This window comes from Thunnus albacares, chromosome 1, assembly GCF_914725855.1.
Source record: "Thunnus albacares chromosome 1, fThuAlb1.1, whole genome shotgun sequence".
Classification (NCBI taxonomy): Eukaryota; Metazoa; Chordata; class Actinopteri; order Scombriformes; family Scombridae; genus Thunnus; species Thunnus albacares.
In genome coordinates this window covers 1,635,597-1,656,144 of record NC_058106.1, presented here as the reverse complement: position 1 = coordinate 1,656,144, position 20,548 = coordinate 1,635,597, and the positions used below count along the sequence as shown (strand labels likewise).

The 20,548-nt window shown below is 40.3% G+C and overlaps 2 protein-coding genes across 3 annotated transcripts in view; both read left to right on the top strand.

Moving 5' to 3' along the window:
- The first annotated feature begins 2,146 nt into the window (after positions 1-2,146).
- On the top strand, positions 2,147-7,589 carry selenos (selenoprotein S). 2 transcript variants are annotated; one of them, XM_044345790.1, is made up of 6 exons: positions 2,147-2,436; positions 3,519-3,647; positions 5,208-5,314; positions 5,409-5,498; positions 6,425-6,497; positions 6,929-7,589. In XM_044345790.1, exons 1-6 carry the CDS (start codon positions 2,337-2,339, stop codon positions 7,006-7,008), a joined length of 579 nt encoding a protein of 192 aa, XP_044201725.1. In that variant the 5' UTR covers positions 2,147-2,336; the 3' UTR covers positions 7,009-7,589. The 2 variants fall into 2 exon arrangements, with proteins under 2 accessions (XP_044201725.1, XP_044201646.1); XM_044345711.1 differs by having other exon boundaries at positions 2,148-2,436; positions 3,516-3,647.
- A 6,210-nt stretch (positions 7,590-13,799) lies between these two features.
- Positions 13,800-20,548, top strand: part of chsy1 (chondroitin sulfate synthase 1) — a 75,710-nt gene continuing 68,961 nt past the window's right edge. The window contains exons 1-2 of the mRNA XM_044345576.1: positions 13,800-14,727; positions 19,301-19,796. Of these exons, the coding sequence (XP_044201511.1) occupies positions 14,417-14,727; positions 19,301-19,796 (807 nt within the window). The 5' untranslated portion in view covers positions 13,800-14,416. The remainder of the gene's footprint in view (positions 14,728-19,300; positions 19,797-20,548) is intronic.

Here is a 20,548-nt window from a genome sequence, read left to right as displayed (position 1 = left end):
ACAACAAGAAAAAAATCTTCTCAGGAATTTATATGCGAGGTGATCGTTTTGATCAGCATGGTAGTATGTGTTTTTGAACAACCAAGCTTAGATCTTTCCTGTCAAATTAACAGAGTTTAACAAGGTCTCTCTTCTAATGAAAAATCATTTTGGTTTTGAAAAGCCAGTTTATGATCATGGATAAACAATCCAAATTGCAATTAACAAAATTATCAGGAGTGTGCCATAATAAGAAGATATCTCCAAGGGTTCACAGAAATTCCACTCTCTAATGTGGAGGGGTTGCTGCCTTTTAAGTACCTACCTGAATCAATGTGGTTCAGATCTGGTGACTGAAGGTCATAGCATATGATTCACATCATTTTCTTTCTCATCAAAGCATTCAGTGACCCCTCGTGTCCTGTGAATTGGGGCATTGTCATCCTTGAAGAGACCACTCCCTTCAGGATAGAAATGTTTCATCATAGGATAAAGATGATCACTCAGAACAACTCTGTATTGATTAGTGACTCTTCCCTCTAAGGGGACAAATGGACCCAAACCATACCAGCAAAATGCCTTCACAGCATAACAGAGCCACCAGATCCCCTCAGTGTAGGGGTCAAGCATTCAAACCTGTACCAGTTTTTCCTTTAATGTGTCACCTGTCTCTGTGTATAGATAGATAGATAGATAGACTTTATTAATCCCACAAGGGAAATTATTGCGTTACACGAGCATAGTCAACTATAGTCAAGAAGAACTGACAATAACATGACAACAAATGGCAATAAGTTAAAAGGCAGAATTGCAGGTGTGCATAGCAAGACACCAAACATTCAATAGTTACAGGATGTAAAATATATACATCAAAAACAGTAATAGGGAAAAATTAATAATGTGCACGCGACAAAGTGGCAATGAATAATACATACACTGTATTCAATATAAGTCTGATGAAAAACAATATTTACAGATGTGCAATGATGTGTTCACCTGTCGCACAGAGGTGAGCTGTTGTGCAGTGTCCCAGGGGTTAAGATAGGCGCCTCGTCTGTTTTTTACGGAGGCCGCGTCAAGCAGCACAGAGCAGATGGAGCTGGGCAGGAAGTCAGACGCAGAAACAGCATTGAGCATCCGGTCAATTTTCAAAATAAAATACCCCGTGCAGACCGGTCGTATATCAACAATAAACGCAATTAAAACAGACGAATAAAGAAAGCATTTAACTACGCAGACCACTTAACCATAGCAGAAGCATAAAGATCAAGGAAAGTGACCAAATCAACGAAAGCTGAGCAAGTTAACAAAATTGGGCAGTTTATTTGCCCTGCTACTTCAGTAATTACGGTAGCCTTAAGGCACTCTATAAGCTTTGACTAAGCTGCTGTAATTGCTGTAGTAGGAGTACAACTGACTTTAAACGGCGGGTGGCTGCCCCGCGGTGAAGACGCTCCGCTTCTGACACGCCCCCGGTGGAATAAGGCGCTGTGCAGAGGACGGAGCAAAACCGCGTCGGAGCCGGAGCACGGCCCACACGCGCCTGGTGGAATCCCGGGGTTATCCTGTATCATTCTTTATGACAGCGGAGCTAAATGAGTCTGTTGGAAAATGAGCCCCTCTGTCTCTGGAGTGGGATGGATTGTTCACGATGGACAGCAGTTTGTCCAGTGACTTCCTGTTCCTCACTGACTCAAACGTCTCCAGGTTTTGACCAATGATAGATCCGGCCTTGGGAATGAGTTTGTTGATCCTGCTGGCACCTCTGGCGCTGATGCTGCTCCCCCAGCAGACCACAGCACAGTAGATCGCGCTCGCAACCTTAGACTGGTAGAAGATCTCCAGCATCTTGTCCCATACATTGAAAGATCTGAGTTTCCTCAGAAAATAGTCTGCTCATCCCCCTCTTGTACACAGCGTCAGCGTCGGTCCTCCAGTCCAGTCTGTTATTCAAATGGACACGCAGGTACTTGTAGGGCTCCACTTTTCCAACCTCCTCTCCCATGATTTTAATGGGACGGTCCCCGTCCTCCTAAAATCGACCACCATATAGTGATGGTAAAGAAGAAGAGTAATAATAAGAACACACACATATATGTGTGTGTGTGTGCGCGCGCGCGCGTATAAAATGTACGATCTATGATCTGAATGCTCGGGTTTCCCACAGTACTGAAATGCAGCACGAGGCAAACACGTCATCCTAAATGTTGCTCAGCGTTTTAAGTTTAGCTAGTCTGTTAGCTAGCAACACAGGAAGGAGAACCCACCACGTTCAGTCATTTTAGAGCCGGGTTGCTAATCGACACGGGGGACACGTATTTCGTGGTCTTCACAGACAGCGTTAGTGTTGCTCTGAAATGGAAGATGTGGAAATTACAGATGTAGATGACGGTGACTTGCCGCAGGTGGAGAAGGCGCCCGTCAAAAACCAGGATCTGACTTTCCTCAGCCTGTCTGGTAAGTTGGCATGATAACACGACTCATTTATTTTTATGTTGGAATACTGTGGTTTATAGTAACGTTAACGGGAAAAGAGTATCTTGTGCTATCGATTGGGAGTTTTATGTTTTAAGGCGTGATGGCCACTTGGCTGGCGATGAAGTAATAAGTAGTATGCTAGTGGTTAGCACTGTATATTATGAATTACACTCATCAGCTGGTTGAGTTTAGCCAGCTGCTGCACTGTTATCATGGATGTATTAGAAGATCTTATTTTACATCCATGAATGTGATTCCCGTGTATCTTGTCCTCTCAGGATGTTAACGTCAGTACTTTGCGCCACTTGAGGCTCAACAAACCAAAAATGTAAATCTAAAATATCACACGTAAGATGATAGTTAATTACTTCTCCATTATTACCCTCAGTCGGCCCTATGAGGCGAACAACAGTCCACTATTGACCCAAAGTAAATCTTTAATAACACTTTTGAAAATACCATGAGATTTATCAACATAGAGACATACAAAACAACCAAGGCACTAAATAGATCCTACAAACGACAGTAAAAGATAACAGCAACACTAAATAAAATCTTAGGCGGAGAAGCAGCATGACCAGCAGTCCACAAATAAGAAGCCTCTCCCTGCAACAGGAACCTAGAGCATTTAACCACTGCCTGTCCTGGACCAGGTGCACCTCACTGAGGACTGATAGGTGTGGAAGACCTCGGCGGAGCAAGAGTCAGGAGAGGAAAAAGGACAAACAGCACCAGGAACACATTCAGCCGTAACACACCCGCCCTTAAAACAATGAATAAATAGTTTGCCACACAATCACACACAAGTACAAAAACATTTCAACAACTCAATGCGGCACTAGTACAGCACATCAGAGTTCACCAGGACAAATTACCATCATACTATTTATTCATTGCATTGCATTTCACTTGAAATGAGATGAGTGCTACTTTACCAAGGCTGTATGTTAAAGGTACAGCTGTACACATACAGCCGTAACATCAATCATCATTTTAATGCAATCTGTTTTTAATAAACAAATACGGTAGTCAGAAGTGTTTGCTCATTTCCCTCCCAGCAGGAAATCTTCTGTCTGAGTATGGATGGTACCTGCTGGCTGTGACTGTGCTGGTCTACCTGATCATCCAGCACCTGAGCAAGAGAAGATCCAGCCAGAACCCCCGCAGCCCACTCCCACAAACACCACAAGGTCAGTACCAGCATGTACCAACACCTTATATTGTACAAAGGTCAGATCAGATCACAATTTCATATTTTAGAGGTCCATTTTAAACACAGTGTAGTGCTGAGCAGTATTGGAAAAAAATCACACTACAATGTTTTTGGTTTTTGCAGTCTACTTTTTTTTTGTAATCCTTTTAAGAAAGCCAAATAGCTTCATTGGATATAGAGTATGTAGCTGTTAGGTTCTGTGGCACCAGTTAGAAAGAATTAGTTCCTGTGTAGTGATTATGATATATGGGACACTGTTTCTGTGAAGATGTAGAAGTAAATTTAGTCTATATATCCTTCTAGATCAGACGTCATAATGTGCTTCACAGGACAAGACGTAAGATAGAAATGATTTTAAAAAAAAAGGAGATGAAAATAAATAGGGCCCGGCCGTTACTGGAGTTTTGGGGCTCATACCAATATCAGGAGTAAAAAAAAAATCCAATCTAGATATATAAGCTGATAATCTTATCTCTTAGCACATTATATCAAATGTGCTTATCAAACACTTGCGATAAGATATGTAATGTATATTTAACAATAAATTGAATTGTATAAAATGACATCAGTGCAGTGAAACTGTAAACTTCACTGGGAATTGAATCATTATAAATAACTATAAATAAATATAGAACACAGAACAAACAACATGTATGTATGTTTTAAACTTGAATTAAGAAAAAGGATCAAATATACATAAAATGTTGCCTATATAACTTTAAAAAAATAAATAATATATCAGCGCATATCGGACAACACATATTCCAATACTGATATATGTGTCCATGTATACCAGGACATGCTGTATCTCTCTGCTGTGGCTCAGTAAGGAAACACTCACTAATGATTCTTTTCACACTTCATAATCTGTTGATTGTTTTTGTCCAATTACAGTTTTTCTCAATTGCTTAAGCATGTTTTTTTGGAAGACTGTTGCAGTTCTTAAAACACTCATCTTTGTATATTCCTTCTTTGCAATGAAAATAAAGGATTCCTGTTCTATTCTATACTTCATCACTTCCACCAAAATGATACGTCCCCTTTTTATCGTCGCTTAAATCAAGAGTGTCAAATGTCTAAGTAACTATGTCAATATGACAGAAGTTCTCTTATATTTCATTGAGACTTCCATACATCCACCCAAAAGAAAAAGTCAAACATCCTCTGCAGCCAACAGGTCTAAAGAGAACAGAGAAATATGAAAGTACAGTAAAAACAAACATCTTAAACACAACAAATGCATGTAAATAAGGGATGATGTAAATGCCATCCACATACTCCTGTCTGTCTGCTCACACACTTCCATCAGATATTTGCCTTTACAGTATACACAAAAGTGTTTTTGCAGAATCCTGGCCTACATGTCTCTGCCATGAAGAACATCCCTCTTCCCTCCTGTGTGAGTGGGCTTGTTGTCCCCCGTATGATGTCTGTCTGATCCACGTCCAGAAACTGCGGCACCTATGTAAAACTCAGTTTCATCCTCTGTGTGTACATGTGTTTTGATCATCGTGATTTTTTAAATGTTTTTCTAAAGATGCCGTGTTAGTGGCAAGAAGACAAGAAGCCATGGAAGCAGCTCGGAGAAAGATGCAAGAGGAGCTGGACGCCAAGGCAGCCCTCTTCAGGGAGAAGCAGACACAGGTGCGGTACTGAAGCACGATGTTTGTCCTCATCAGCAAGATGATGAGTCTGTCCACGATACCTAAACTGAATGTGTACTGTGTTTGCTGAGCAGCAAGAACAAGAGAAGAGGAGGCAGAAAATCGAGATATGGGAGAGTATGCAACAGGGAAAGAGTTACAAAGGAGCCACAAAAGTCTCTCAGGTGAGTTTCATCACCTGTAACTTTGTCTTTTAACATTGCTATGCCTCTCCACAGAGATGAAATGTGCAAAAAAAAAAAAGTGTTTTCAGTTTCTCCATTTGTAGTTTTTAGAGTAAATTGAATTCTTAAAGTTGTAATCTGTCAGGTTTCTGTCCTGGTTGATTTGACGACAGCTTTGGTTACAGTGTGGTTTAATACTACAGCAAACACTCAGATAGTACTCTGCCAGAAGAGCAGCTGATGTATCTGTTAACAGCTCAAGCAAGCAAACATATTGTTTTAATAAAGAATAATAATAATAATCACAACATTGGTCTGATGTCATGCAGTACACAGTGAAGTTGGTTAGGAGTCTCTTCATCTAAGGTCTGAAACATATTCCATGCAAACACACACACACTTCAAACTAAACTATAGATGGATTTCACGCATTGTTGCACGCGTCACCTGAAAATTGCAGTTAGGGTTGCTTTCACATGAAACGATCATGCTGAGCAGCGTCTTTTATTCAGACAGGAATTCTTCCTCTGTGAGTGATTCAAAGGACACACAACGCGTCTTCTGTGTTTTCTCTTCTGTGCAGTAAGCACGTTACTCCCTGACATATTAAATACTGATCTGCTGTCACAACAGAAGCACACAGTTTTTTTTTTGCCAGTTGAATGATTTTTCTGTCTGGATAACATTACTCTCTTTGGTCTCCTCTGACTCGCATCACTTCGGTGTGTCTCTGTGACGTATGTCTCCGTTATTAGACGACTACTCCGGTATAGAAGTATGGAATAGTGATCATAATAGTTTTGTGAATACTCTTAACCAAGGTTAACAGCACCACAGAACAGCGTGTGTTTTCAAATGTGCCCACATTGGTGTGGACATGATCTGAGTTTCTTACTGCTGAATCTGATGAATATATTTCACTGCAGACCACTGAAGAGGCCAGTTCATCAACAGCTGTGCTGAAACCAAAGAACAACAAAAAGCCACTTCGCAGTGCTGGTATGTATTTCACAGGACTGGAGCTGAACCACACACTCCTTTTAAATATTCAGTGGGAAGGAATTTAATTATGGGTTAAAGGGCAGGTTCACAATTTTTTTTTATTGTGAACCTGCCCTTTAATTGTGTGTCGCTAGTTCCTGCTTTTGGTTTTTTTTTAATATGGTGGTTTTAATTTTTAAAAATATCAGCCATTCTCTTTTATAATGTACCTGGAATTATAATTCTATGGTCTCCACCCATGTATACTGTGCTTTCCCTTTAATAGACAAATTGATCTCATTCATCAATTATTGACATTAATTTCCTGTGGCCTCTACTTTGCCACCTTGATCAGTGTTAAAAGGTAACATAACCCTAGTATTTCACTGCCCTCTCTGGTTGAAAGTTTCAAGCTTGTGTGTGTGTGTGTGTGTGTGTGTGTGTTCCAGACTACAATCCTCTGACTGGAGAGGGAGGAGGCTCCTGCTCCTGGAGACCGGGCAGGAGAGGGCCGTCATCTGGTGGATGAGGTTAAAGAAGGTCAGAGACATTGGTCTGCGTGACCTTTGACCTCTGACATCCTCAAGTGCACACTGACTGACTGAACCAAGCTGACAATCTCACCAAGCCCACACATTAAGATTTTTTTTTTTTTTTTAACTTGCTCCATTGATCAGTTTGCATCATTAATAGCATATACCTGCTGTCCTGTTTGATTTTATTTACTGTCTAATCTCTGCGCTGCAGCCTTGTAAAGCATCACATTTATTGTGTGATTATATTGAATCACGCTGTCCAGGGCTAAATGTATTGTGGAGTTGAAAGCTTGTAATGAAGCCCTTCCTGTAAATGGTACCTAACCAGCAGGTTTGGCTGATAAATTTCACAGTCAGTGCATTTTTTCTAATATTTTCATATGTTTATCAGTGTGTACCTCCATAGTTTTAGAGTTGATGTAACTACAGCGATTGTAGCTGGAGGACAGATGGTTAATTACAACAACTAATATGTTCTCATCATATAGTTACAGACATTTTCATCTGTCAGAATGTAAGGAGGATATTGTACTGTTGCACACATTTTTATGCAATAAAGATAAAGATATGGTCACAGGGAGTTTGAAATTGTCCAGTTGGGAATCCAATGCTTTTGTAGCTGTCTTTAGTAATGAGTGGAACGGCACAGTGATGAATGGAATCCAGTGGTTTAAGAGTAGTGGTGAGAAGTGTAATGGAATGTGAGTATCATGATTTTTCTGTTATTAAAGCAGAAACAGGTTCTGTTCTGGTACAAGAATACAATGTGAAGTTTTAGGGGTCTCTTCTGTTTTTGGTTTTTTTTCATTGTTTTTAAAGGAGACATTATGCTTTTTGTGAATTTGTTATTTATACACTGCTATGATGTCACATATACATAGAGTATAGACATACAGTAAACATTTACGCATGAGGCACAACAACGTAACTTCATTTATTATCTATCTATCTTATAGCATTTATAGTCAATGACAGTGTTTTTATATTGATGCAGTAGGGGCAGATAATATAGATATAACAGTAGAAGTGAAAAAGTTGTTTTCTGGTTTTGGTTTAATTTATATTCCTATGGCGATTTGAAGAAGAAAACAGGGAAAGCACTTGAATTTCTGTTGTTTTTTTTTTAATTCATATGAAAAACGTATAATCCATATATTTTTTTATCCTGTTATCAAACAAGCTGAACACAGCTTTGGATACACGGGCAGCTGTGGATGTGTAATGTGAGTAATCATTTGAGTTTGTGAATGGTGCATCGCTTGCTTCCGCAAGGAATTGTGGGACGGAATTATCTCCTTTCCTTGGTAAAGGATGTCCAGGTGTATCCTATGCTAAAGGATATTACAGAGGAAGCATTGAAGCACCTGTCCTTAATATTTAGAGAATGCGACCAGCTCTTATCATGGCTGCATCTTAGATACTTCCGGGTCATTTCATTCAGTGAACCTTTCTAAGAAAAAAAGACTATTCGACCGCAGCCCAAGTGTGTTAGCCATGGTGTTAGTTTGTCTCATGAAAATAAAATAACACATATGGAACCATGTAGTAAACAAATCAAAATATCTTTTATATTTTAGAATTCTAGTAGTCACTGTTTGCCTTGATGACAGCTTTGCTCACTCATTCTCTCAGCTTCATGAGGTAGTCACCTCAAATGCTTTTCAATCAAGGTGAGCCTTGTCAAAGGTTGTGTTTGAGGCCATCAGTTGTGGCGTACCAACGTGGTGTTGATATATAGCAAATAGGCCTATTCCACTACTGTAGTAATCCATATTATGGCAATAATCACTCAACCAAGTAAAGAGAAAGACAGCCCATCATTACTTTAAGACATGAAGGTCAGTCAGTCTGGAAAATTTCAAGAACTTTGAAAGTTTCAAGTGCAGCTGCAAAAACCATCAAACACTACAATGAAACTGGCTCTCATGAGAACCGGCCCAGCAATGGAAGACCAAAAGTTAGAAGTTAATTAATAAATTAGTTACTAGCCTCACAAATCGCCAATTAACAGCACTTCAGATTACAGCCCACATAAATGCTTCTCAAACTTCAAGTAGCAGACACATCTCAACATCAGCTGTTAAGAGGACACTGCGTGAAACAGGCCTTCATCAAATTGCTGCACAGGAACCACTCCTGAGGGAGAACAATAAGAAGAGAATTGCTTGAGCCAAGAAACACAAGGAATGGACATTAGAACAATGGAAAACTGTACTTTGGTCTGATGAGTCCAAATTTGAGATGTTTGATTCCAACCGTTGTGTCTTTGTGAGACTCAGAGAAGGTGAACAGATGGTGAGGAGTGGTGATGGTGGGTGGGGGGGGATTCAGAATTCAAGACACACTTAACCAGCATGGTTACCACAACATACTGCATTGACATGCCATCACATCTGGTTTGTGCTTAGTGGGACCACTAGTTGTTTTCCAATAGGACAATGACCCAAAACACATCTCCATGCAAGTACGACAGTGATGGAGTGCCTCGTCACATGACCTGGGCGTCGACAATCGCCTGACCTAAACCCAATTGAGATGGTTTGGGTTGAGTTGGACCGCAGAGTGAAGGAAAAGCAGCCAATAAGTGCTCAGCAGATGTGGGAACTCCTTCAAGACTGATTGAAAAGACGTCCAGGTGACAACCTCATGAAGCTGGTTGACATAATGCCAAGAGTGCGCAAAGCTGCTATCAAAGCAAAAGATGGCTACTTTGACAAATCAAAAATATGAATGATATTTTGGTTTGTTAAACACTTTTGTTTACTACATGATTCAGTATGTGTTATTTTATGATGTAGAACATACTAAAAAATAAGAAAAACCCTTGAATGAGTAGGTGTGTCCAAACTTTTGACTGGTAGGCTACTGTGTGTGCTCACGCTAATGAAGGAACATGTCATCCAGTGCAGCAGTGTGCCTCATTGATGTGTTTTTAATATTTTTTGGACAACAATGGAGCTCTATGACACAGAGGAATAAGATGTATCAGGCTTTGGATACACACAATACTTATTAGTAGATCAGTTCATTGTTGGTTTGGATCTGCAAATGAGATTTGTTTACAATAAGAAAATATAGAAAATCACCACTACATTATACTTTAAGTGTATGAGCCTACATGTAAGCAGACAAGTTAGACCCACCTCTGAGATGTGCCAATACACAGAACACATTACACCTATGATTTGTAATTAAAATCATGTTGTGCATTAGTGCCAACTAGCCCCATCACAGGGTTGGTTGGCACAATGTTAAAATGCTATGGTTACTAAAAATGAAGCAACCAATTGAAACAACTTGAATATTTAATTCAAACAAGAACCAAAAAACATGAACCTTTAATAGAATATCTGCTCATTTTGAAAACCAAACATTTTAAGCAATTCATCAGTAAGAATGTCTAATTACTTTTTCCACTGACCATTCAAAATAATAATAATTAACTGACAATATAAACATTGTTTTTAATCTTTCAAAATACCCCAACAAAATATACATTAACAGTTACAAGTTCATGAACAAGAAAGCTATTGTTAAAACATTTGTCATTATAAACAATTATCTTTCCAAAAAATGTAAATATCACATAAACATAACACTAATGAAGCCAATAAAAGCCCATTACACCATAGTTTGTACAACATACATTTTCCCTGAAATATGATGATGTACCCTTAGTTTTAAAATGCACAGCCATGAACCTACAATAGGCCTATAGTTATTTCTCCTTGTCTACCTCTCTCTCTCCTCGTGTGTGTGTGTGTGACTGATCTCAGTCTGACTCTGAGTCACAGGAGTCATAGTGGTACTGGGATTTGGGTTTTTTACAGTGGTACTGGGAGTGTTTTTTTGGAGATGGGGAGTGCACAATATGCCCACTTTTTACACATAACTAACTGAATCCAGAATTCCCCTGGCTGGCTGTTGGAGAAGGGCTCAATACACACAATACAGTATTACTCCTCTGACTGATGATGACTCACATCTTGTCTTATTAGCAGCGGGAGCTTTGACCTTTGGAGTTTTGGGTTGTTTCTTGCTGTTTTTGGATGGTTTTTGTTTTGTTTTGTATTTTTTTGGCTCTTTTTTGCATTTTCTTTCTCCTCCTCCAAATCGTTCTACATGGGTGTGTCTGTCGGAGTGTCCGTTTTCCTTTTTCTCCTGACAGCACCTCCCACTTTCCTAGGCCCAGCTTTGGAGAAAGGCCACAGTTCCTTAGGGGAAACCCTCCCAGTGCTGCTGGGTCCAGGCACAGCATTGTCCAGGTTTGGGTGGAGCGGTGTCACACAATTGTCCATGTGAGCCTGCAGCACAAGGGTTGGGTTTGCCTGGTCTGTAACGTAGGATGGGGTGAAATCCTTGTCAGAAAAGATGTCCTGTTAAAAGGGAACACCCCCTTTGCTCTGAACCCTGCCTCAATGTTTTCCTGGGTTGCAGCTGCTGGACATGCTGTGGCAACAATCCCAGGCACATCATAGATGGACATGGTTTTGCCCGACTTTGTCAGTATCAATCCATTGCATGCTGTATTTATGTGCCTCTTCAGAGGCCCATACACGGTGCAGTCAAGTGGCTGCAGCTGATGGGAGCAGTGTGGGGGGATGGACAGCACCACGAAGCGATTCTTCTTGGCATAATTAAGGCCACTGACTGACAGATGCGACTCATGGAGAAGGAGGTCTTCATTGAACACTTTGTGGATGCCACAGAGGGTTTCAGAAATTCAAGGAAGCGTTCCTCCTTCATCCAGCCTGATGGGTTCGCCCCTCCCCTTACAGCCAACAGGGTTTATTATGAAATGGTCCCTGAAGTGCACCCTAGGGAATGGGAAATATGGTGGAATGCTGTTCCCTGTGGCAGAAACTGCACATGCAAGGATCATGACTGTCCCTTGCTCCACAGATGTGAGGGGCCTGATTTATTTCGAGCCCCACTTGGCAACAAGTCTATTTGGTCTGTGGACTGTGGTGACTGTGGGTAATGGCAAGCTGGTAAGTCAGCTTTCTGACTTCTGCCGGAGACAGGCCATAATAAATATTCCCTGACTTTTTAAGTATTTGACCAACTCCCTTTCCATCTCCATTGAGAACAGTCGTCTGTTTATTTTGTAACCAGCAGAGAGGTGCTTGTTACTCTCAATTTGGTCAGGGGTCAATTTGTCTGAAAGGGAATATCAAAATCTGTATATAGCAGTACCGCGTATACTTTTATTCTGTAGTTTCACTTGCCACATTGCTGCAAGCAATAGCTGTGGTCTTCCCCTCTCAGACATCCTTACAAATGTTTGCACTATTGTCACACCAACAAGAACATTTGTAAAGTTTAAAAATGTTTCTAAATACAAAAATCATATTTAGAACAACTACATTTTCAAATTTCAAAATCTCAAAAAATTTGAATAAAGGAAAATGTGATCAAAATCACTAGCTAGCTAAGCTAGTTTATGACCAGTTGCTAAGTTACTAACTTTAGTAGTGTGTGTGTGCATACTGTATATAAAACAAACACACACACTATTAATGCTGTGTGTGCAACTGGTAGCGATTGTGATCAAGCTAGCAAATATGAAATTTGATTAGCCTTTATTAACAAATATAATTTAAGATTATGAAATGTGATTCCATTTTCATTTCATTCTAGCCTAACTGGGTGGGAACGTTACAGAAATAGCAACATGTAATGATAAAAATACCATGAAAATTTTGATTCTTACTCACTCCCCACCCCCCAACATACACACACACACACACACACACACACACACACTATTAACTATTATCTATTAACTAGAAGTAACACAATATCTAATATCTCTGTTTAACACAGTTATGGGATACATTTAGTCCACAGACCACTTTTTTACTTTCAATACTATAAAACTGAAATGTTTCCTTCACCAAAAAAGTGAGCGACTTTCAGATGTTTTAACATAGTAGATGAGTGTAGGCGAAGAAATCAAGCATTACGATGTTACATTTTTGTTTCTGTGACCTTCAAAGGACCAGAAAATAGGCGTGTACCAACTCCGGTCTTCCCTACACTGTACATTTCAGCAGTTCAGAAACACAGTCTGGTGACAATTTTTTAGTGAGGTAATTCGATGGATTTGAAAGATTTGTATGTCTATAACATTCAGCGACGGGTTGCTGTAGAGGACTACAAGCACGCGGGGGAGCTCGAGACCAGAGAGCTGGTTGAGAGACATGCTGCGTTTGAGGGCATGGCGTGACACCTCTTTAAAATAATTTGTATTCTTTCTTTTATAAAACTTTTACTTCACTCTCAGTTTAGCCGGCTTAGTTTTAAGTGTAGTGTTTGTTCTGAAGTTGCATAGATGTAGTTACAGTTACAGACCCATTGCCTATTTTTGGAAGGTTTACTATTTTTTAAAATAGAAGTTCATAATCTTATGTGTATTATTTTACTATAACAGAATAGATTTTTAAATAGTCTACTGCTTCTGAGGTTTTCCGTCATGTAGCACAAACGTTGAAATAACTACATCAACAATTGCTTGTATTCCTCATATGAAAAAGAACATATATTCCACGTGTTTCCATTTTATTTCTACATTTTTACATTGCATTTCTTAGCTGTTTCACAGGGCTTGTTTCTAATGTTTTAATTTCTGCCGTCTAGGTTAGTGTAGGGCTATTACTTGGTAAAGCAGTGGAAAACCATAATAAATGTGTCATATTAATAGTACACATTAGTATGTGTATATTACTATACACATACTAATAAATATTAGTGGAAATAATTATCATTCATTTAGTATTATTGTTATTTAAAAAACCCACAGAGCAAACCAAATTTTAAGAAAACTGGCACAGTGGTCCTGTGCAGGGGGATTTTCCCATGTGAATGGAATGCAGCATCGATAGGTCGAATGACTCGAAGGGATTCATCCAGTCAGAGCACTTGTACGGAAAGTCCGTTGGGTCAAACCACTGTTAAACCCTTCGCAATCGACGATCTCGACAGTCCGACATTCCTCCAATGGCGAGATAATGGCGAGAATGGAGCCGCTATTCAAGGCAAAGAAAAAAGCTGCTGTATTTGTTGGTCGGCGTTGATGTTTGCCAATGGTCGGTCGAAAGCGACGGACAGCTTGATGATCCGAGGCGGTAGCGGCAGAGACGGTTCAGGTGGCGGCTTCAAGGAGACTGCTGTGATGCTACGTAGGCAACTGGAAGAAAAGGGTTTTTCTACCATGAGAGAGTGTGTGTGAGCCCGGTTTTCTGGAGACACACGAGCTCTACCGGCCTGGTTTTTGTTTTTATTATAATTTTATTTTTTGTTTAACCGCCTGTTTTTAGTGTGTCTGTTTGTTAGCTTTTTCAAAGAGACGCTGCTTAGGATACAGTGAGGATACACGGCGAGCTGGTGAAGTTTTGGGGAATGGCAGGTCGAAGCCGAAGAGCATGGTTTAGTGTTCTGCTTGGACTGGTAGTCGGGTTCACTCTGGCTTCCAGACTCATTTTACCCAAAGCGACGGAGTTGAAGAAGGCTGGACAAAAACGAAAAGCAAACCCTGCCGGTTGTGGATTGAACGGGGCTCTCAGAAAGGAATACGGCGGAGTATTATGGCCACCGCAAGATAACGGTTTACCGGCGACCGAGAAACCTGGCTCCAGGTCCAATCATTTCCTGTTTGTTGGTGTCATGACTGCCCAGAAGTACCTGAACAGCCGAGCTGTGGCGGCGCACAGGTATGTGATGTGTTAGATAAGAATTCTGCTGTTTCCATAAAGCATCCATTCAGCTTCTCTCTTATATGGAAGATAGCGGTTCTTCAATCTCAATTTAAAACTGTAACACTGCAGTGTGGCCCTGTTGAGAAGCTTACCTGGAAGGACATGGACCGATAAAGGCTTTTGTGTAGTATCATTTAATAGGTTGCTAGCTAGTCGCAGTTATTTCTACCCATTTTCGTCCTTTACCATTGGTCCACAGTGACTGTTACCACCCAACCTACATTACACACATGCTCCGAATTAGGTGCTGTTTGATATGTCGCACTGTATGTGCTGAATTTACTAGAACAGCCCGGTGATTTATGTTCTGTATCAGAAATATTGTACATCACTTGTGTGTTTGCACTGAGTGAAATATTCACTTATCTCCTGCATTAATTTCGACACGTCTGACATATTTAGCATCTTTGGAAACTTTAGGATAGGGTTTCAACTAACAGCCGTTTACACTTTCATTTGCACAGTCTGTTGATCATTTTTCCATTTCATTGATTAAGATTTTAGCTATAAAAATGGCAGAAAATAGAGACATGCAAAGTTGACACCTTCAAATGTTTTGTATCGTTTGACCAACTGTCCAGAACCCAAATATATCTATATTTATGTCTATATATATATTATAGTTTAATTTTCTCTTGAATGACTTTATTAATTGACTGATTGTTTCAGTTCTACTTTGGGATCTCCACTGGAATTTCAAATACAGCTCTATGGGTTTGAACGGTGTTTGTTTGGCTGCACAGTATGAGTAGGTACTGACTGACCCACTGGCAGCTCAGTGGGGTTTAAGACTTAAGCAGGGCAACTTGTGTCAGATCTGTTCCAGTGAACATAAAGTGTTATAATGGGTCTGCTAGCTCTACCAAGACAGCATGCCAAAGCAGAAGAAAAAGAACTTAAATTTAATTACACACAGATGCCGGTGTAAGAAAATGAGACTAATTCTCACATCAGAGGAATCCTTTAAGGGCTCTACAGAATTGGATGTAGGCCTAAACCTTCCTCCAAGGCTCTGATGCCAATTTTTCCATTGATATTGGTGCAGCAGATTGTTTCAATGAGTTTCAAAGTTCAATGTGAATTCAGTGTGAGTTTCAATGAGGATCAGGCTGCAGTGTGTACACTTTATGAAAGTGAAATACTCATTTTTAATTCCACGAAATTCAAATGCCCATCACTTTTTTTTAATGAATGTGTATTTCTCTGTGGCTTTCTTAAAAAGTTCTTATTATTGAATATCAATGACTAACAAAACAAATACAGGCTTTACTCATACCCACACCTTGTGACCAACCAAGAAGACCAAGAGGGTTTCATGAAAATTAGATAATAGTGATAAAGTGCAGTATTACACCAGAAAATAATATTTAAACTTAGGAAACATATATAAGTAAATGAATACATAAATACCCAAAATACAAAATAAAAAGGAGATAATAATGAACTAATAAGACAAAAATGATGATAACCGTCAGTAAGATTAATTACTCAGAGACGTCAGTTGATTGCAGTCAGTAGGTTTGGCTCAATGGGATATTTTAAAATTTCAGACAGTGTTTGGAAGACTGATTTCTAAAATTCCTTGATAGAAGGGTTTTTCAGAACACATAAATTGAGACCGGGGCACATCTGCATTAGCCACAAGTCGGAGCCACCTCAGGATGAATTCTGGCTACTTTAGTTTTGGGAATTTCAGTATGATGTACTACTCTGGCACAACTAGAGTGTCTTCACTAAGTGCCAAAAAGGGATGAGATAATTGAGAACCAGCTCCATATTGTCCAATCCATCAGAATCGTATACCTTAGAGTTTATCAGTTCCTATTATTGATGCCCAGTCATGTGATGTTGACGGAATGAAAAAGGCGGAACTCAGCAGCTCAGCCTCCAGTCTGTCTACAGCACACATGCTAGAGTTATCTTTGGCTATCTTGTAATTCATCTTCAAAAAAAGGCAGCGGTTGCAAACAATTTTTTGATTTAATGAGTAAATAATTACCTTTGCAAAACGAACGTGAAGTTTCTATGCCGTCACTCAGAGACTAATGTTAGCAGAGCAGAGCAGTGATCAGCAGTAACAAATGAGACCACCGGCCAACACACACTGCTGCATTAAACAGCCTAAACTAATTCTGAGGTGAGGAAAAAGAAAAGAGAACAGAAAATAAGAAGAAAATAATCCCCAAAAACCCTGCGTCCATTCAGCGCCTTGGACAGCGATGGCTTTCCCTGGAGCTAGCAGTGCAGCAGAGAGGCTGTTGCGTTGACACGGAAACCCTGTGTAGGCCTCCTTTTTTTCCCACACATAAAATTGATCAGCAATCGATAAAGAATGGGACTGATAAGCAGAATCAATAAGGGCACTGGTGTTAATAATTCCCATCCGTAGTCCCAAATATATATATATGTATTTTTGGTTTTAATGAAATTAGCATGTAGGCTAAAAGGACATTTTTATAGACAAACAGCACTGTCTCTGCATGTCTCACAGAAGAAAGACATACTTCTAGTAACTGTGAATGCAATGAATGAAAGGCATTTTCTGGAATGTTCAATGACCAATGTGCATTCAGTTATAGTGGAAAAATATAAAGAAGTACTAAGATAAATCTCAGGTTTACTTCTTAGGTGACCAATCCTCTCTTTCTTACATTAAAGATTCTTTTGCTTTTGATGGTAGTTCAGTAGAAGAACCATCACAAATCAATTTCAGTCGTGTGAACGTGTTCAAGCACAACTTCACCATTTTTGAACCCAGACTCTAAACTCTAATTTACAACCCTACTTAGAAAAGCCTGACTCATCCAAAGTAATCAGAATTTTCCCACCCTGCTGCAGCTTCTTATTGTAGTTTAAACGGTCCAATTGGGACCACTTATCATACAGGACCTCAAAAATCATCATATCTGACAGTGCGGTCACGTATGACACATATGACACATGTGTCAGCAGATGTTTCTCCTGTCAGCTTTTGCTGACTCATGCACAACATTTATTTTGTCCTGATGCAGATGGAGTGAAGAAAAGTCAGTAAGATCTGATAGAAAGCCCACATCAGAGACTTCTTTTTATCTCACAAACATTTCGACATGTCTGACTACACTGTGAGCCTCCTCTGTGGTAAAACGAGTTTGATCAAGGGTTTTCAGTGGCTCCAAGTTCAGCCCGGTGAGTCAGACCCATAGGCCGTTACACAAACTTGGATTTCATGGATTTTGAGGAGCCATAGATGTATGTTGCGTTGCGCAATGCATGGAGAGAAGTTGTGTGTGGCTGTTGTCTATCATTTCCTGTGGTGTATTGAGGACTATGGATGAATAAGGGAAAAGAAAAATAATATTCTACAAATGGAAGATTTTGCTTTGCATTAACATGCCCTTACCCTTGCCTGTGCATGTGTGTTTCAGCTGCATTTTTGTAGTTTTTCTGTTGTCCATCTCAAGTGAGTCTGATGAAACCCATGCGTTTACATTTTAAGCCAAAATTATACTTGTAGCTTCTGCAAGGGTCCTTGTGGACCTCCAGACTTTATGAACTGACAAATATGCATGCAGGATCTGAACATAGTTTAAACTGCCTTTAATCGATACAGCATGGTTCTATGCTTTAGGCAGGGCTGGGAGATATGGCTGAAAAATAAAATCTCTACTTATTTATTTTTTTTAATGCTTGGGTGCGATTTTAAGACTAAAACACAATTGAAGCATCATATTTTTTTAGCTCTTTGTGTGGAAGACAGTTGAGCAAGAATAATAAACCTGCACCACCTACAAGACTGTCATCATTATGCACTTTAAAAAAAAAATACAGGTTGTTCCATAGAGCTGTGGACTTGAATCAGTTTCAGCACATTGAGAGCAGAAAGGTCTGCACTCACCTCTTATTACTCAAGATAATATCTCATCAGCAGATGAGTGTACAAAGTATCATGACGTGATATAGCAAGAATCAACTGGCCAGAGGGAATCAATAGACTGGAAATCACCTTCTTGTGTATGATGTTATGTTGTGCAACCTGATTTTCACCATGTAGACGTTTTACACATCATGCAAAAAAAAACAAACTTCAAATGAATCAAATTCATCTTGCCCAGCTTTAGCTTCAAGTCAATCTTCTGACTCCTGTGCGTACCTACAGTAACTGTGTATTGGTCTGTGAGTGCGTTAGAATCCGACAGCAGCACAGTGACTGAATGTATCCAGTGTGACACTGATGGAGGAATGCAACCGCTGCTGACGTGCTGCTTTCTTTACATGTGTACACAAGCTCTCAATCATTGGCCTATGAAGAGACGAAGGTTTAATATGCACACTGCTGGGAAGAACCAGTGGAGTGTAGTTTGTACAGAACTACGTCCGCTGTCATCTTTGTTTTGGGGCTTTTACTATTTAGCATGTGTTTCCTGCTATTACATTTTAGTACATGTTACAGATAATCCCATGTGTTTGATATCTACTCATTTTGTGTGTGTGTGTGTGTGTGTGTGTGTGTGTGTGTGTGTGTGTGTGTGTGTGTGTGTGTGTACAGGACATGGGCACAGACAATTCCAGGTCATGTGGAGTTCTTCTCCAGCGAAGGCTCTGACACCTCCATACCCATTCCCATAGTGGCTCTGAGGAATGTGGATGACTCGTACCCACCCCAGAAGAAGTCCTTCATGATGCTCAAATACATGCACGACCACTACCTGGACAAGTACGAGTGGTTCATGAGGGCCGATGACGACGTCTACATCAAGAGTGGGAAGCTGGAGAGCTTCCTGCGCAGCCTTAACAGCAGTGAGGCCATCTTCCTGGGCCAAACAGGCATGGGGGCCCGGGACGAGCTGGGGAAGCTGGCCTTGGAGCCTGGGGAGAACTTCTGCATGGGGGGGCCAGGGGTCATCATGAGCCGTGAGGTCCTCAAGAGAATGGTGCCTCACATCCGAGAGTGTCTACAGGAGATGTACACCACCCACGAGGACGTGGAGGTGGGCCGGTGTGTCAGGAGGTTTGCGGGGGTCCAGTGTGTCTGGTCCTATGAGGTAAGATGGTTTCACATTGTTTTTACACCAAGAACTCAACCACTCATAAGACTTAAAGAGCCAAATATAGAAAGTTGTAAACTGTCCACACTGTACAGGATGGAGAGTAACCTACAAGGTCATTCTCATGCATAGTTAATGCCAGAGATGCCAAATCAGAGATATCAAATGATCACAAGTTGGGTCTCATATGTTAGTGGTGCATATTTATAACATTAGTATAACTTTGCTTGATGATCATTGGCCATGGGACGTGGGTTGTAAATGCAGCCTTGTATGCTGCTGAGACCAGGTGTGCTTCAGTAAACACGAGGAGGATGAGAGACCACCCTGAGAGTGTCTTCCATCAAAGTCAAGTAGTACCGTCCTGTTCGCAGCCTCATTCAAGACGCTCGTAGCTAATACAGACCATGCAGCTCTATAACCTGCCTGTAAAACAACATACTCTTGTTCTCCCGACTTGATCCAAATCACGTTGCTTTGGCTGCATCACTTGTCATTATACAGGGAATTCTGTCCGCCATATAATTCAACACCACCACACTGTCCACACTAGAAAATGACAATACAGTTGAATCAGCATCCAACACAGTGTCAACAAACCTGCACATTAGAAGCTTCAGGACTAGACAGTACTGGTGTATAGATGGTAATAAACTAGTAATGCTGTATAATGATTAGGGTTAGCATGTAGACACTATGTATGAGTATGAGGATTCAACTGTAGTATACGTTGCTTTAAACTCTTGTTT

Coding starts and splice junctions, on each gene's coding strand:
- selenos (XM_044345711.1), top strand. CDS start 2,337: ATGGAAGATGTGGAAATTACAGATGTAGATGACGGTGACTTGCCGCAG. Junction 2,437..3,515: donor GACTTTCCTCAGCCTGTCTG/GTAAGTTGGCAT, acceptor TTTCCCTCCCAG/CAGGAAATCTTCTGTCTGAG. Junction 5,499..6,424: donor GAGCCACAAAAGTCTCTCAG/GTGAGTTTCATC, acceptor ATTTCACTGCAG/ACCACTGAAGAGGCCAGTTC.